The 17,355-nt window shown below is 42.6% G+C and overlaps 1 protein-coding gene and 1 long non-coding RNA gene across 5 annotated transcripts in view; one reads left to right on the top strand and one right to left on the bottom strand.

Annotated features, from left to right (window-relative positions):
- Positions 1-6,902, top strand: part of LOC126548082 (protein spitz-like) — a 195,616-nt gene extending 188,714 nt beyond the window's left edge. For all 4 annotated transcript variants that reach the window (XM_050196181.2, XM_050196180.2, XM_055063229.1 and 1 more), the window contains one exon: positions 1,635-6,902. In XM_050196181.2, the coding sequence (XP_050052138.1) occupies positions 1,635-1,694 (60 nt within the window). In that variant the 3' untranslated portion in view covers positions 1,695-6,902. The remainder of the gene's footprint in view (positions 1-1,634) is intronic.
- On the bottom strand, positions 6,516-8,892 carry LOC129380928 (uncharacterized). Its single transcript, XR_008609150.1, has 2 exons — positions 7,059-8,892; positions 6,516-6,965 (listed from the first exon to the last, which is right to left on the bottom strand). It is a non-coding gene; the product is annotated as an uncharacterized lncRNA (long non-coding RNA).
- Positions 8,893-17,355: the final 8,463 nt, after the last annotated feature.

The raw sequence follows: 17,355 nt of genomic DNA, 5'->3' as shown, positions 1-17,355 counted from the left end.
TGAAAACACCTATTTTCGGCCTGTCCTAGAAGACTCAAGCACTAATGGTAGCTCACACTGAACAATTGCAGTATTTACCCGATTCAAATTCACAACTTTGTCTCTAAGAAAATTTGTCTGAAAATTGCCTGCACCAGTACAGTAGGACGCAAAGCCATGTTCACAACAGCCTACCATCAAAGCCAGCCTAGCCAACATAAGCATCACTGCCATCGCAAGACGGCGGCAGAACAAGTTGTCGTAGCATTCAAAAGACAAGTTGTATGCTAAGCTAGCTGCAACAACTTGTCACATGTTTTTGGCATTCCAGGGAATTGCATGCATTGCAGGACAAACTAGTGAAGTGGTTAGCTTAGACATACGCCACCATCCTATTTGCGATTGTTGCAGAGACGTTGGATAATTTGTTAATTCAGAATATGAAATGCGCAGTGGGCTTTATGAGAGTGATGAGTGTACGTGTGTAAATAAATCTACATTCTGTGAAGGTAAAGTTAGCTGGTTTCATCTTTTTCTGATTGCAAGAAGTGCAGGCATGTTGAATTTTTCTACTTTAAAAGATGGGTGCGTGTTCACTTTCTTTGTTTAGAAGCTCTAATGTCATTTCTACATTATATTTCTACTTTGAGCCCACAAAAACTGGGTGCACATTAGATTCAGGGTTGTGTTGGAATTGGGTAAATAGTGCCAAATAAAGGCAACAGTGTCTCTGTTTTTTCTGTCTCTTCACTAATTTGACATGCAGGATAATTCAGTAAATTTGGCCGATCCTGTCGGGGTCGAATTAATGGAAATCAACTATGACATTGTTGCTAAAAAATTACATATATTGAACTATGAGCGAGCAAGTATTTGTTTCACTGTAACCGATATACTCTTAGATATTTCATTTTCGGTTTCATTGTAGCAGTAGGATACTCATAGAAAAAGAACATAGTCTGCAACATTGGGAGAAAGAGGTCGTAACTCTCTGGGTTCATTTAACAATGTCCATTTTTACTGTCCATTTCGTGAGTGCCTTTTATAGAGCTTTTGTTCTTTTCTTTCTTCCCATTAAGTGCAATATTTCTTGCTCTGTCTTTCCTGTATTCTTCTCCCACACTTGAGCTATTGAGAAGCCTTTACTATGGCATACCAACAGGCCCAAATAGCCTCGATGGTGAATCCCATTAAGTGTTTTTCTCTAGTCCTTGTGGAACTAATATGCCTAGCTCTGTAACTAAAGTAAGCTATTCATGGCAGCAACTTGTTTAAACTTTGTTGTTGTTGTTCATTGTTCATCTCTCGAAAACAATATTTGTTTGCTTCATTGCCCAAAATATGACAGCCAACACATTAATAAATTGTGATTATATGTGGGCAGCTCACATGTTCCTCATCATGCAGCACACTCTTACCTTTATTACACTTGCCAACCTTCACTTGTGATGAGCATTGCCTCCATGTTACAGGCTCTACAACTCTGCCAGAGAGCCAGCTTAGCAATTTTGAAAGGGGTCTGTCTGCAAAAAAAATTGACTGATGTTTAGCTTTTGTGCAGTAGCATGTGTGCAAGAAAAGAAGCCTATGTACGTTCTGAGCAGGGTAGTGAAGTTGATGCCATTGCTGAATTGCCATCTGATGCACCCTTGCAGGACCTCGAGCAGGGCAGGGTAGCGCACCTGTGTGAAGATGGCCAGCGGTCCAGCAGCTAGGAGTGCAGTGGCATCCCCTCTTCCAGTTGTGGGCTACTGCTGCCAGTGTCTGTAGTGCAGCACTCACCGCATTCTGCCAGTCATCCCTCCACAGAGGGTGTGATGACGTATGCTGGACCTTCTCCTGCCTAACGCCTGCTCTCACCCCTTCCTCATCTTGGAGACAAGGACATTGTTGCTCTGCTGCGTTTATTTAAGCTTCAAAAGACGTCTGGACTGTGCTAGCTGCCCCAGCAGCGGAAAAAGGGAAAGCGTGGTGTGTTGTTTGGCAGGGCTTTGTGTGTTCGTGTGTGTGGAACTGCAGGAACTTCCCTTGTGCTTTTTTTGCACACACGCCTGTTTTAATTAATTCCCATTGTTGGGACTGTCACTGCAGTGCATTCAGCAGCCTCCTTGCCTTCCGCCCTCTCGCCCGCTACCCCACCTGCCTGGCTGCTTGCTACATCCCGATGACTGATGTTGTTGTCGTAAAGTGCTTGTTGTAGGTTTCCAAAGACACTGCTGTTTATTCTTGTTCCATCATGTATACATGGCATTTTGACAACATTCCCGGGGCGGCCACTGCTGCGGAGGAACGCCAACTTCACTGGAACTGACCGGGCGTGACATACATTGTTTTGCGTCTTTCTTTTTTCTGCTTTCCTTTCACCCTCTTCCATTCACTTGTTTTCTCTCATGGGTTGTTATTAACTTAAAGACCTTGTTTGCCATTCTCCCACTGATGGACACAAGAATGCCATCTGTCCCCATACTCCACCCCTTGTTTCTTCACCTTGTTTTGTTCTTTTGCTAAAAACTTTGTTGTGTTCTTTGTTTGTCACTTTCTCATGCTGCATGGGTTTGGACGCCTTGAAGACAGCATCGCTGTGATGCCCGTCTTTTCCAGGACACTTGCTTCTGCCGCCATTACGTTGATGATAGTGTGGCATCGTGGATTCCACTTAGCAACCTTTTGGCGGCTGTTGTGTTGATTGTGTGTGCATGTGCGTGTGTAGATAGTGTACATAACGTGCAACTCTCTTACCGGAAAAAGAAAAGGCAAAAAAAGAGTGCTATGTTTCCTCGTTGGCTCGTCTTCTGTTGTCTGCCCCTGCCTCTCCCCCCCCCCCCCCTATTTCTTTATTTTGCTCTTGTCACCACAGTGAGCCAGCTTTGTTGAGGATTGAGGTCTCTGGTTCAGATAATATTACAGAATGGCTGTATGTACTAGTGCATTTGTATTTTATCTCTCAGTATAAATTATAAGCAGGTATAATTTACTTTGCTCCAATGGATCTAGTAGGTCCTGCACACCTAACACTGCCCAGTGCACTGAGTCAGAGCACTGCTGATAATATTTGGTTTTAGATAGCCAAAAATATGTCACAATGCAGTGCATCTGCATTAAACACACAATATAATCTAATGTCACCTCAAGGAAACAAGCATACTTTATGTGCACCATATTTCCTTACAGTCTTTAACACCTAGTACTTAAATATCCTTGTTTTTTTTAATTTTTTTTCCCTCTTAGTCTGCAAAGTGTTGTGTTGACGCTTCTGCATTGTGTGCCAGACTAAACTTGTTATATTTGTAGCTAGTTCAGAGAGCAGTAATCGGTATACAAGTAATCAGAGGTACGGTGACTTACTCTAGAACATCTACCGAGCTAGCAGCCAACATTTTCTCTCATCAACTTAAGCAATTCTGACTGCCTGGCTAACCTGCAGGTCATATGCGTTCCTGATGAGTGTACTGGGCAGTAGCTGAGAAAGGTGCGGGTGCTTTTTGGGTGCTCTTGTTAATCCAGTGAGCTGTAGATAACATTTTGGGACACTGTGTGGGCCCTAGAGTCCGTCCTTCATGTATCCTGGTGGTCAAGGGGGGAAAAAATTGTCACAGAATGTTTGTCATCACAAAAGTAAATGCAGCTTATCTGGTCCTCAATGAATTTTGCCATGTATTGAAAGTAAATTTTGGGTGATAAAATATGTACATTTATTTTTGCAAGTATGATTACACACCATTAATTCACTAGACAGCGGGGTCATTTTTTAATGAGCTTGTCCAACATGAACTGCTATTCTGACATGGTGAAACTTTCTTGCCCAAAGTTATCTGTTCATGGTAGAATTAAAAACAAAAACTAATTACCAATTTGATTAAAGTGTACATATGGCATGCATTCTTGAGCAGGTATTTATCTTTATTATTTTCCAGCAACAAGATGTACATTTGCATCATTCTCAGCCTTGATTGAGGATGTTAAACTGGGGCATAATGAAGGGTCTCTCTTAGAAGGTCATTCTGGTGCTCAGAAACTCGGCTGAAAAATGGTGACCAGAGCCTCTTCAGTGTTTTACAGGCCTGTTAGATGGTCGCTTAAGCACTGTGCCCTTCCATTCTGTCAGTGGCCTCTTGTTTTCTGTTAAGGTGTGAGAATTGTACAGCCCTATGAGTATGACCAATTGCTATATTATTATTATGGTTATAACTACTTGTGCATTGCGAGGGCAAATGCACCATTAAGAGCGAATATCTTGCTGCCTGTTCTTCCAGTTCCTATTATCGTTAGGCCCTTTTTTTCTTTTGTATTCGAGTGGTTCACCACAGCTTGTTGACGAGCCCACGAGGCAAACGTAAAAGTGCTTTCTTCTTTTCCCCCTCTTCCTTTGTTAACATGTAGAACATTTTTCAAACCAGACTTCACCCCGTGATGCATTTTGGGACTTTCGTTTCTAATGCTAGAGCTTGAACTTTGGCAATGCTGCATTTATCAGGGGCTTTGAATCTCGGGTGCTTGCTTGGTCTCTACTTTGTGCAGCCCAGGGACATGGGAACTGTTGTGTTAGTCTCATTTGTTTACTTTTCTTTGCATATGGTTGTTGCCGGCTGAGAAGCTGTTGTGCATTTGCAGTTTGTGGAATGAAATCTCTAGGATGTTAGGGGGGAGGGAGGGGGGGGGGGGCAATTGGACAATGCTGTAGCATTTGTTGCATCAATTTCTTGTGGCTTATTTCACAAGGCGCTGCACATTGGCATATTTTAAGTAGTGAATTTTGTAGCTATGCATATTACATAGAAATTAGGTATCCTGTCTTTGTCAGACATGGCATTAAGCATGAAGTCTGTAGTGTGGTTGCATACAAGGAAGTTAAGGAATTGTTTTGCTACAGTGAAAGTGTCCAGTGCCTTGTGCGACACATTTCACTGTTGCATTTTCTGTGTTATGTAGCGGACGTTGTTGTTGGGATGTTTTCATAAAGCTTGCATGAGCATGTTGTGCACAAAATGCTTTTGGGGACACAACAGGATGAAATTGTTTCAGGGATGGTTAGGTTTAGTGTCCTTGAGGTGCCCTATTATGCTGCACTTAATGAGTGCATCACTGGCTTTCAGGATGTGTTATTACAATAGGAAAATTATTTCGAACTGCTTGTAATCAGTCAAGTATAGTAGCACGCTGCATTGCATAGCTGTAGTATATCGCAAAGCAGGTATTGATGTTTGCGTTCATAAACTAATTGTAAAAACTTCTTAGTGCTTGGGAGGAGCTTGACAACTTGTGTAGGTTAAAGCCACAGCTTGTTGTTTCTGTGCCCAATGGCAGTGAAAAAAGTTTACTTTAAACAAAACATTCACTGTTATACCACTGTTGATCACCTTACATAATAGAATTAGTCCTATCTAGTTCTTGGTCTGCAGAGCTCTGATAGAAAAGAAATTGAAAAACTGAAAACCACACCACCATCTGCCTCCCTATTTGAGAGCCCGGATTGGCAGGCATAGAAGTACACATCTCTATCTAGTCCTCTATATTTATCAGTGGTCTGCTTTGAAATCGCTTTGTATGTTTTTATTAGATTACTGGATGGTTGGTGCGGTTCTTGCCTCTCTGTCAATGCTGCCCCACTTGCATTATCTCTTAAATGTTCACGTGATTGATAGTGGCATGTTGACTAGCGACATTCATACCTGGCAATATTGCTTCACAGTGCAGTTGCACCAACTTTCAGTTAGCTGACAAGCTGTGACAGCAGAGAATGTATCTTGTAACTGGTAAGGTGAAAGTATTTGAGTTAAGTTTTAGTGTCAGGAAGCACTTGGTAGCAATATTGCAGTTGTTTGAAAATGCTTCAATCCCTCCCCTTCCTTGCAGTTTTTTGTGTTGTTGCGATGATTGCATGAACACTGCTTTTCTGGACAAAGCTGCAAAGTTGTTGCATTACCACGGTATGTGCTGCTGAGAAGTAAGCCCGTAAGACTGATTGCTATTCTGGCTCCTTCTAGCTGATGTGGATGGATTGGGAGATTACACCGACCTGGCTTTGTATCTGATCTCTTCAACACATGCGCCATAGTTAGCCTTTGTATTGCTTTGCTCCAAAGTATGAGCAATTGATGTGCCGGAATTCTATCCTGGTGGGGAAAAAATCAAGCTTGAACAGTTCCCATATTGTTTTTGCAGATGCATTGTTACTTGTTCCCCTATGGGGTTTCCCTCTTTTTCTTTTGTTTTGCATGCAGTATAATGCAAGCCGGGTAAAGTCTTATTTGTTGATGTTTATATGCATCAGGGCAACCTTACTTCGTTGCTTCAGCTTCATGCTTTGCTCTATGCCATGAGCAACTTTCCTGGATACTTGCAGATGAGACAAGTAAGAGATAGTTATGCAAATATGTGTGACATGCCTGAGGGATTGGTTTTTCCATAAAGGGACTGCTGTTGGAACTGCATATCACCAGATATTGGCATTTCTTGGTTTACATTCATCCTCAGATTTCTTTCTGGCATTTGCCACTTTCTGCATTTGGCACAGCTTTAGCTTACAGGTTTACAAATTTTCTTTTTTCATTCGCTATACATTGGCAAAATCTACAACGCCAACAAGAATACTTTGACATTCCTTCAAGCCAATACTGGTCTATAAAATACTTCAGTGTAACCATTTGTGCAGTCCTCAGGAGCGCACACTGTGGTGCTTGAGCCACGCACTCTCTCTTGGTGTCTCGTCCAGGTCTCCCTCTCTGCTGCTTTCTCTGTAATTTGCCTCGTACTGAGGGTTTTTAGACCAAAGCTGATATCGCGTCGTCTAGGTGCATCGCGTCTTATTTATGAGGAAAGAGAATACAAAACAAAAGTACTTGTGGAAGAGAAATGTAGATTTGTTGCGTCGGGTGCCTCGGGGTTCGAGGTCCCAAAGAAAATAAAAAGTCACTTGTAACAAATATGCTGGGTCATGTTGCTTCCTTGTTTCATGTCTGACTTTCCATCTGTGTTGTACATCCCACCTGTCACACAGATAAGGTTCACGTTTTGAACTTGTGCTGTTTCGGTATGCACACTAAAATTTTGCAAGAATAACTTAACTGTGTGCAACATACTTCAAAGCGTGCTGCAAAGTCACCTAGGCTGGTCACTGTCTCCGTCTTTGCTTCCTCCATGGCAATGTAGAAAAGGCTGCGTTATGCACCAATGTGTGCCGAGCACAAGGTTGCGAGTTTGATTCCCAGCCATGGCACCTGCATTCCAATGAGGGTAGAATGGAGAAATATTTAATGTGTACTCGGGTTTAGGTGCATCTTTAAGGAGCCCCAGGTCAAAATTAATCTGGAATCCCCACTACATTGTCCTTCACGGACCAACTGCCACTTCGTGGTGTTTAGAGCATGAATTGCTATTAAAGATCCATGATGGCCACTTGCCTGCAGCATGGCACACTTCCATCACAAATATGCTGGCCGAATTTACACAAATGTAATGAAAGCATACTGCAGCCACCTATCTCATTGGCCACGGTGATGTGCTGCATGTGTGTGTTTAGGCACCCTAAGGCTCCTTTGGGTTCACTCATTCACCTTATGGGACACTATGAAAAACATCACTGCATAAAAAATTATCACCAGCACAGTACAAGCGGCGCATTGCTTAAGCTCGTTTCGACAATATGAATATGAGTTCTGAATATTTGGATTCTCCTTTCTCCTCTAGACTGAAGGAAGGAACTAGACCACTGAAGAAAGAACCGAAGAACATTGGGTTTTCCAGCTGAGTGTAGCTTCTGTGTGTTCTGCACAGGCAGTGATTAGATGAGGCTGTTTGTTGCTGTGTAACTTGGCCGGTACACAAATGGTGCAGCATATTTTTCACACAGATTCGTGTGCCAAGTGTCCAGCTTTTATTCATGCAATTTAAGAAATATGTGTAAAGTTGCCTTTTTATAAAGGTAAAAAGAGAAACTAACGTATGGTGAGGCTTTGTCAAAAGAGTCTACATTTATATTTTATGGTGCACTTCATTGTCTGTTATGCATGTTTTAATCACTTTGGTCATTTCTTTGCCCACAAAAGTGAACCTGTAATGATGTCTTATTGTCTCACAAAGCAAGTTTCGTTGCATAAACACTACTAGGTTGGGATTGTTTTATAATTCCTTTTTTTGCTAACTTGGTCATATAGGTTATGTATTTCTTGTCGGTAAGGGCCGAGACTGCTGCTACTGAGCACATGCACTCTTAAAGAAGCTATGGTGCGGTTGTCCAACTATTCTCAGTTTATCATTGTAACTGGGAGTAGATGGGCCAATCTGGTCACACACACATAAAAGAGGGGGATCTTGGCACACATCTTTCACCGACAGTGACTGCCATTCTGGCATGGCTTGTGTAACATCAAGAAATGCGAGGCCACTGCTGCGTTATCTGCTCCTAAACATTCAAAAACCACATGTGCACCATGCAGTACCGTATTTGCATGATTCTACCACACAGCTTTCTTGGCTAAAAAGTGAATTGAAATTTGCATGCACGTTACAATCCTAACCGATTCCACTCAACATCAAATTTCTTACTATAAAAAAAACTCATTGCAAGGCAGCTAGCCGCACTGCTATTGAATGGACATTTTCTTTTTCTGCTTTAATTTGTGCGCACCATTTTCCAGTTTGCTGTACGTGTGGCATTTATAATGCATTAGATGGAGCTGAAGATTAATGAATGAATGAATGTTTGATGTTAAATGGTGCAAAAGGGCCAGGCATGGCCAAAGAGCGCCATGCTAGTGTTGATGAGTTTGCAGTGGACTGATGGGTTCTGTGAAGTTAATGTGACGTGGCTGTAAAGGAGCCTGAAAGAGTTGATGTAAATTGCATAAAATCTATGTGTAATAAAATTATGGCAATGACTAATGATGTGTACCATGAACATTAAAATGCATTGCGAAAGAATGATGCTATATACAAAATATGTGAGGTGCTAAAATTAGCTAGAGCACCACTGCCTCACCAGAGCCCTTGAAACACAAGGGCCTAGAGGCATATGTGCTATACAAAGAAAACTATCGTAGCGCCATCCTCTGGGAAGAGGATGCGCTACGAATTTAATGGGCTTGTAACATGTAGCACAACATCGTTCAAGAAAGCGAGGACTGCTTTGGTCTTAAAGAGCGGTTCTTCACCAAGAAACATAGCCGGATGTAGAGGGACGCTATAGCGGTATGCAAAAGCAAAATATTTCCTCCTGTCTCTTTCAGCTTCCCGACACTCCAGGAAGGCATGGAGGACGGTCAGCCTGTCGCCACATCTATTACAGATTATAGGCTCGTTACCAGTCAATAGAAAGTTTCGAGTGCCAAATGTGTGTCCTATTCTTAGTCTAGTGAATAGGACATCTGTTCTGCGTGTTTTCGTAGTTGGGTGCCATAAACCCAACTTCGGCTTAATTACGTGAAGCTTATTAATCGTTTCAGCATCCCACAAGCGCTGCCAGTGGCTTCGCAGTTTGTTTCGTAGGAAAGACTTCATGTCTTGTGGCAGGGACAGCAGCAGAACAAATACCCTGCGATGCTATTGATCTGGCGATGTCGTCGGCAAGCACACTACCCTCGATTCCTCTATAGCCAGGAACCCAGCATACTACTACATGCCTGCATGATAAATAGATGTTGCATAAGAGTGAGTAAAGCTCATTGAAGACAGGATTTGCATGCTTTTGTAAAGAAATGAGCGATTTTACTAGACTTAACAAGTCTGTCAATATGATTGCTCTGTCATGTTTTAATTTATATGTTTTACCGCAGACTGCTGCATAGACATCTGCAGTGAAGATACTTGTTAGGGAGTTCAACACGTCGGATTCAGAAAAAGAGGGACAAACAGCAGCGTAAGATACGCCAGCATGTGATTTTGACGCGTCTGTAGAATTCGGAGCAGGAATACTTCGATAGAATCTCACGGAAATGCATAGCAATTTCAAGCTCGGGAGCATGCTTTGTGACCTCTACAACGGATACATCACATTCTATCACCTGCCACTCCCAGGGTGGTAATAGCTTAGCTGCAGGCATTAGGCGATATTCAAGTATTGGGACATCCATTTCTTCGCTAAGTTCTCTCACACGCAGTGAGAAAGGTGTCATGGAGGGTCTATTATGAAAAATTACAGAATACGTCAAGTCATTAACGGTTGTGAAACACGGATGTTCCTTATTAGAGTGCACTTTCTGAAAATAGGTTAAGCTGGTGTACATTCTCTGAAAATGGAGCAACCACTCATCTGACTCTACATATAGACTTTCGACAGGGCTTGTTCTAAATGCGCCAGTGGCCAGGTGGATACCGAGATGGTGAATGGGGTCTAACATCTTAAGCACGCTCGGGGCGGCAGAGTGATAAACCGCGGCACCATAGTCCAGTCGTGATCGAACTACGCTCCTGTAAAGATTCAATAAACACTTCCTGTCACTACCCCATGTTGTGTGGATAGGATTTTAAGTAAGTTCATTATTTTTATACATTTTGCTTTAAGGCATCTTATGTGCAGAATGAAAGTAAGCCTATAGTCAAGTACAATACCTAGAAATTCGTGCTCTTTGTCGACAGGTATTTGTTGTCCGCACAGTTGTACAAAAGGCTCTGGAACTAGGCCCCTCTTGTAAAGAGAACACAAGAACTTTCGTGGGGGTTGATCTTAAATCCATTTTTGTCTGCCCACTTGGACACCTTGTTTAAGCCCTGCTGTACCTGTCTCTCACACACTGTAAGGTTGCAGGATTTGAAACCTATTTGTATGTCGTCTACGTAGGCAGAATAAGAAATAGCTGGTGGTTATGTACGAGGCGTGTTCATCTTAATGACAGAGGGTGCAACTGAGTACGCCACCCTGGGGTACCCCAGTTTCCTGTACGAATGTACACGACAGTGCATTACCTATTTTCACCCAAAATGTACGGTTGTGTAGGTAGCTCTCAATAATGTTTAACATATTGCCATGGATGCCCAGCACCAACAGGTCGCGTAGGATTCCGTACCGCCAAGTTTCGTCGTACGCCTTTTCCATGTCAAGAAACACGGATAGGAATTGTTTATGTATGAAAGCATTGCGAATGTTTGCTTCGATGCACACGAGATGGCCGGTTGTGCATCACCCTTCCCAAAGCCACACTGAAATGGGTTAAGCATTTTGCTGGACTCTAGGAAATGTACGAGACAGCATTAATCATTTTTTCAAAAAGCTTACAAAGGCAGCTCATAAGTGCTATAGGACGCAATGATGTATCTTTACCGTGCTTCAAAACATAGATCACAATAGCTTCTTTCCACTTAGATGGGAGATACCCAGCAGCGCAGATATTATTGAAAAGTGCGAGTATAGCGTGATTTGTGTGTCGGAGTGCAGGTGCTTGAGCATATCGTACATGATTCTATTGGGCCCTGGTGCAGAGCTCTGACATACTGATAAGGAAGTTTTAAGTTCGGCAATGGTAAAAGGACGGTTATAAGGATCGTTTGGGATACATTTCTGATTCAATGGCCTAAAGGGTTACTGAATAAAAAATTTGTCGCCAATATTTCTGGTTTCAATGCCAGCTATCGCACCGAGAGTGACCAAAACAACACCCTTTCTGAACAGAAATGAGCGAAAAGTAATTATTTTAATGAATATTTCTCAAATTGCCGCACCTAGCGGTGTCCTCTGAGGGCTCCGGCAAAACCGGATATTGCGTCACAGTTACCTGCCTCACTGCTTCCCGCCCATTGCGAGCGATAGCAACGCCTCGGGGTGTCATTGAAAAGGCAGCGCCTCAAGCCTGACGCTGTGCCGTCTGTTTTCTCGAGGAAGCGCAAAGACTGGTTTGAAAAGAGAAGGCGAATATGCGTGGCTCTGCTATCGCAAACAGCAGAGATCAGCGGAGCTGGGGGAAGGCCAGTAAAGTAGTGCCAAACCGCACACAATAAACACGAGCGCCGGCAACGCGTCCCTACGGCGTCCACCAAGGGCGTCTGCTACGGCGTCCGCGATTCGCGTGGCCCACGCCGTAGTAGACGTCGCGGTTTTCTCCACTCTGTACGGAGCGGCGAGCGAGGAGGACACCGAGGCACCCCATTGGACCACGAATATCCTCTGGACATCCTGATTAGATCCGAACGTCCAAGTCCCGGTCAGGACGTCCAGTGGATAACATGTGGACATTCATTCGGGATGTCCTATTTAAGACATCCTTCAGACATCCACACAATTGAACTTCTGGGACCTAAACAAAATCCCAACACTTTAATCCTATGGATGTCCGAAGGATGTTTTCAACGGGATGTCCCATAGCGGTCATATGTGGGACCAACACACACAGTCCAACACGTCCTACGTGACCATATCACGGAATATTAAATCTCTACCACGGCTGCCTTCAGCGCACGCTCTTCCGAAAAGACATGTCAGCCAGCAATGTGAAGTTGCTGCACTCATAATCTTTCAATGCAGACGATAAGTGGAGAAGTTGAAATGAACGACCGAAACTGCACAAGCATATTGGGAGGAAATGTCACAAAGAGGCAGGCAGAACGCCGGAACAGCTGCGTATTACCACCTACCGCAAGGCGTAACTGAATCAATCGTGTCCTGTGCTCCTACGCTCTCCGAACATGTCGAGAAAGAAGAGTACGCAACCTGTGCAACCCCTGCCGTTGTACAGAGCAGTGACACCTGTGTACTTAGATTTAGGTGCACGTTAAGAACCCCAGGTGGTCGAATTTTCCGGAGTCCTCCACTACGGCAGGCCTCATAATCAGAGAGTGGTTTTGGCATGTAAAACCCCATAATCAAATTATAAATTACAAGGACACTACAGTATGGGTGTTTTTCTCTCTCATGTGCTGTCTGAGTAGAAAGACAAGTTGCTTTGGTGATGTCTTGTCTGTACAGTGTAGAATAGGCCAACTGTGTGAGTCTGCCTTTTCTAAGAGCAGCACATAATTTTCTGGGATAGGAGCTAGATAGCCTAGTTTGACACTTCATCCTAAGCCATGAATGAGCGACTGTCATAGATTAAGCAACAGGTGTCACATCCTCAAAGTTGAGGCACATAGCTCTTTGGTGCTTTTCAAATTCCATGCTTTCTTTAAAAGAAATTACTGGAATAAAAAAGAATGCCGTACTTCGACTCCATAGCTACCAAGCTGATTAGCAAAAAGCAGATGACAAAGCTCACAAGGAATTCTCTTATATACTTTGCGAGACATGAGGCGCAGCAGTGTTCTTGTAAAGCCTCTGAAACGTGCTCAGAGAAAATTAGACTTTCTCATGAAGGCTCAAACGCCCTGCTGCTGCGGTGGAAAATGAGTTCATATCATAGCAATATTGCACAAACACACATTTCATTTGCAATCACGGTGTCATGTTTGTCAGGTGAAATAGCAAAGAATGGTGCATGTGAATGCTAGAAAATAAGGGAACAATCAGCCAAGCCAACTAAATAAAGTTGTGATTTGTCCTCCACCAGTTTGAGTACATGCGCTTTATATTGCTGGGTTCGTTTTCCATGCAAGACCAGCACATGTTTCACAGTGGGGAGTTTTTGCAAGTGCTCCTTGCACGCAGGAAAAACTGCCTGTGTTGTTGCACTTGAAGTAGTCATCCAAAGACCTTATTGAATTTGGCATGAAGGAGCTAAAGATAAATTACTTCATTTATCGCATGTTCTATAAACAGAGGTATGTGCTTTAAAAGCACTGTGTAGTTTTGGAAATGAGATACTCCATGCCTTAGCCCTCTGTCAAACACCACTGTTCTTTATGTACTTCACTAACATTTTGAGCCAGTACATTCAGCAAGAGAAAGACAGCACTCACACAAATGTTCAGCCACAATTGTAACAATGTTTTTGAAGTTAATTAGTTTGTTCTCTGTGCTTCATGAGTATTGAACAGTTTGGAGAAGAGGTCCTGGCAACCAATTTCGCATACAGTGCCTGTAATACACGGGATACACTTGTTTATATTTCAGCTACCAGCCCCTATGTTTGTATGCAGTATCGCATATGAGTCAGTATTAAACATGCAGTGAGACGTTCAGTGCCTTTGGCCTACAAATCTAAGGACCCTGTTGCATAGAAATGGAAAGGAAAGCTGCAGTGCTGGTGAAACAAATAGTTAATGCTTGTTTGCATTAAGAAACACGTTAAAAGTTCTGAAAACAGGCATTGTATAACTTGAGGCATATCGCAAAAAAACACGAGAACAGAAGGGAACGAAGACACAGTGCTACTAACAACTGAATTTTTATTGCACATGGTTACCACATATACCTATACCATCGTACAACTGGAAGGAAAAAGCCACTAGTATAGTAAAAATAGTATATACAACAAACAGTACAAGTCATTCCATAATAAATGCAAAATAATTTACGGCACAACATACACATCCTGAGAACACAACTTCAGTCATCAACAGAATATGTTATAACAAGGAAGAAAAAAATGCATCGTTAGACAGAATTGTTACAGAGTCCTGCAGTAACTTGTTCCAGTTCGAAATCGTCCTGGGGAAAAAAAGACATTCTTAGCATTTCAGTTTTGCATTTGACTTCTCTTACCTTATTCACATGATCTTGACGTAAAGATGCATAATTGGGCTTAAATATGTACTTATCGCATTCCATACCAGTCCTAGAATGAACTATATTATGAAAGAACTTTAACCTGAGTGATTTTCTTCATTCCTCTAATAGTTCTCAGCCAAGATTCTCTTTTGCATGTGATACGCTGAAATGCCTAGAGTAAACTTTAGAAGAGTTAACTGCTGGGCTAGTTGGTGATTTTGCATACTAAAAAGATTTTGTGCCAGAGCAACACACACAAGAAAGACGACGACACCACAGGCGCTACTTCAACTGTTTAATGAAGGTGAAAGCACTCAACATATATAGCCCTCCTACGTTCTCTAGTGAAATTCTTCAAGGATAATGAACTCAGCCTTTTGCTGGCAGATAAGGTAGGCGGCTTCGTAGTATTGCCTAGAACCATGTATAGAGAGAAGGCAGCACAGGCGATGAACAAAAACTTCGTGGCTGTGAAAAAAGAATTAAGAGCAAAGCGATTGAACTTTTTAAGCACCTAGATATGCAAGGACTAGCTAAAGATATAACTAAGAGCGAGAGGGGGGCGTTAAATGTTTTATTTTCCGTTAAAACGCATAAACCCGAAGCTTCATTCCGTACCATTGTGAGTGAAGCTGGTACCTGGCAGCATTGCGTGAGTAAGTTCCTTCAGAGAAGTTTGAATAGCCTCATTATAATGATCCCTTTCTTACAAGAAGTTCAGGGGAAGTAGCCCATTTTTTCGAAGAAAAGAATGACATAGATTATGCTTTTTCTGTTGATGTAGAAGACCTTTTTTATTCAGTGCCCTATCCGGACCTGTTTGCCTCTGTTAAAGATTGCATAGACGAGAGTGGCCCGGTGGCTTTCCAAAATGCCGCTGGTATCACTGTTGATAACTTTTTAGTCCTTTTAGAATTTTATCTCCGGAGTACTTTTATCTTATTTGACGAGCAACCTTACCTGCAGAAGAAAGGCATATGCATAGGCTCATGCATAGCCCCTATACTTTGCAATATCTTTTTATCATCTATCGATCGCTCTCTACATGATCGTTTCAACCATTTTATTAATGACAAAGTCCTTAAAGTGATTCATTACATGGACGACTCTTTAGTGGTTTTAAACAAGCAGTGCTCCGTTTCGAATAAGGCTACAGTAAGCAGTGTTTTAGATTATTTTAGAAACCTGGGGAAAGGGCTAAGTTTTACTTATGAGCTACAGAATAATGGTATGCTTCAGTTTTTAGATTTACAGTTAAAGTCTTCAGATGGGCACCTTTGTTGGGCTTACTCCCCTCGTGCGCAAAAAGGGCTCCTGCCGTAGAATTCGGCCCACTCAAAGGTAGTGAAAAGAGGCATCGCCAGCCTCTGCCTGGAGTCATCGCTCTGGAAGTCGTGTGTGCATGAGATGCAAGCCAGTTTTTACAACCAATTGGGCAGGCTCGTTGCAGCTGGCTTCTCTGAGTCGGTCTTGGTCCCTGTGGCAGAAACGCTTTTGAAGAAGTTGAAGGCTGGGGTAAGCAGGGTAGAGTCGAAAGGAAAAGAGTGGTTCTCTGCTCCCCAAAAGCTTGCCCAGCTAAGCCATCACATAACTTGCGAAAGCCAAACGCTTGGCTGTCAGAAGAAACATGGCCAGCGTTTCGTAAAGTGTGCCACAAACGTCGTATATGAAATTTCTCTGTCCTGCGGGAAATCCTACATTGGACAGACGGGGCATTGTGTGAACGACCGGCTTAGGGAGCATGCAAAAGGCATAAAAAATAATGAAGGTGAGCGACTTGTGGATCACTCCAGGGCTTGCACCGATTGTTTTCCACGGTTCCGTGATGCGAGGATTCTGGGTAGAGGCAGGCATCAGACATCGCGTGAAACATTGGAAGCCTTCTACATCAAGAAAGCGGGTCCGAACTGTGTTAGTCACACATCGGTTTTCCTTTACGAGGCTGAGCTGAAGTTTCTATCGCGCCTTCTCTGATAAGACTTTTGCCTTGTATGCGTGCGCGTGTGCGGTGTTTTGGAGGGCTATATATGTCGAGTGCTTTCACCCTCATTAAACAGTTGAAGTAGCGCCCATGGTGTTGTCTTTCTTGTGTGTGTTGTTTTGGCGCAAAATCTTTTTAGTATGCCTAGAGTAATTACGGAACACAAAACGAGCCGCTAAATTTTGCACTCTTTCTAACTTTTGTATATCAACCTATAGCCAAGGGTCCCGTATTGTGCAAGCATAATCAAGGACAGAGGTCTAACATTCGTAATATACAGGAGTTGCTTAGTTTCCGAAGGAAAATGTTTTGCATTTCATCGCAACAAACCTAGTACCCCTACACGCCTTAGCTGAAATGTATTCAATATGACTGTGCCATAACGGATTGGAGGTCAAAAAAACACCAAGATATTTGAACTTGGATACAGATGACAGCTGTTGAGTGCTCATTTTGCATCTAAATTGATGAGGAGTATGTTTTCTTGTAAAAGACAGGTGAACAGTTTTCTGCAAATGTATACACATGCCCCACCTTTTGCACCAACCCATAACCCTGTTCAGATTCTCTTGCAAGGCAAAACAATCATTTTCATTATTAATAACTCCATATAACGCACAATCATTTGCGAATAAACATACAGGAGATGAAATATTAACACATATGTCATTCATGTAGATTAAAAATAGCAGAGGGCCCAGGACAGATACCTGTGGTACTCCTGATGTTACCTCAATGTCGTCCGAGTGTTGGCTGTTTAAAACTACTTTCTCGTGCCTTGAGCTTAAATATTTCTTAATCCAAGCAATAACTGATGTGTTTCAAT

The sequence above is a fragment of the Dermacentor andersoni genome, chromosome 1 (assembly GCF_023375885.2).
Source record: "Dermacentor andersoni chromosome 1, qqDerAnde1_hic_scaffold, whole genome shotgun sequence".
NCBI classification, from domain to species: Eukaryota; Metazoa; Arthropoda; class Arachnida; order Ixodida; family Ixodidae; genus Dermacentor; species Dermacentor andersoni.
This window is presented reverse-complemented; position numbering and strand designations above follow the sequence as displayed.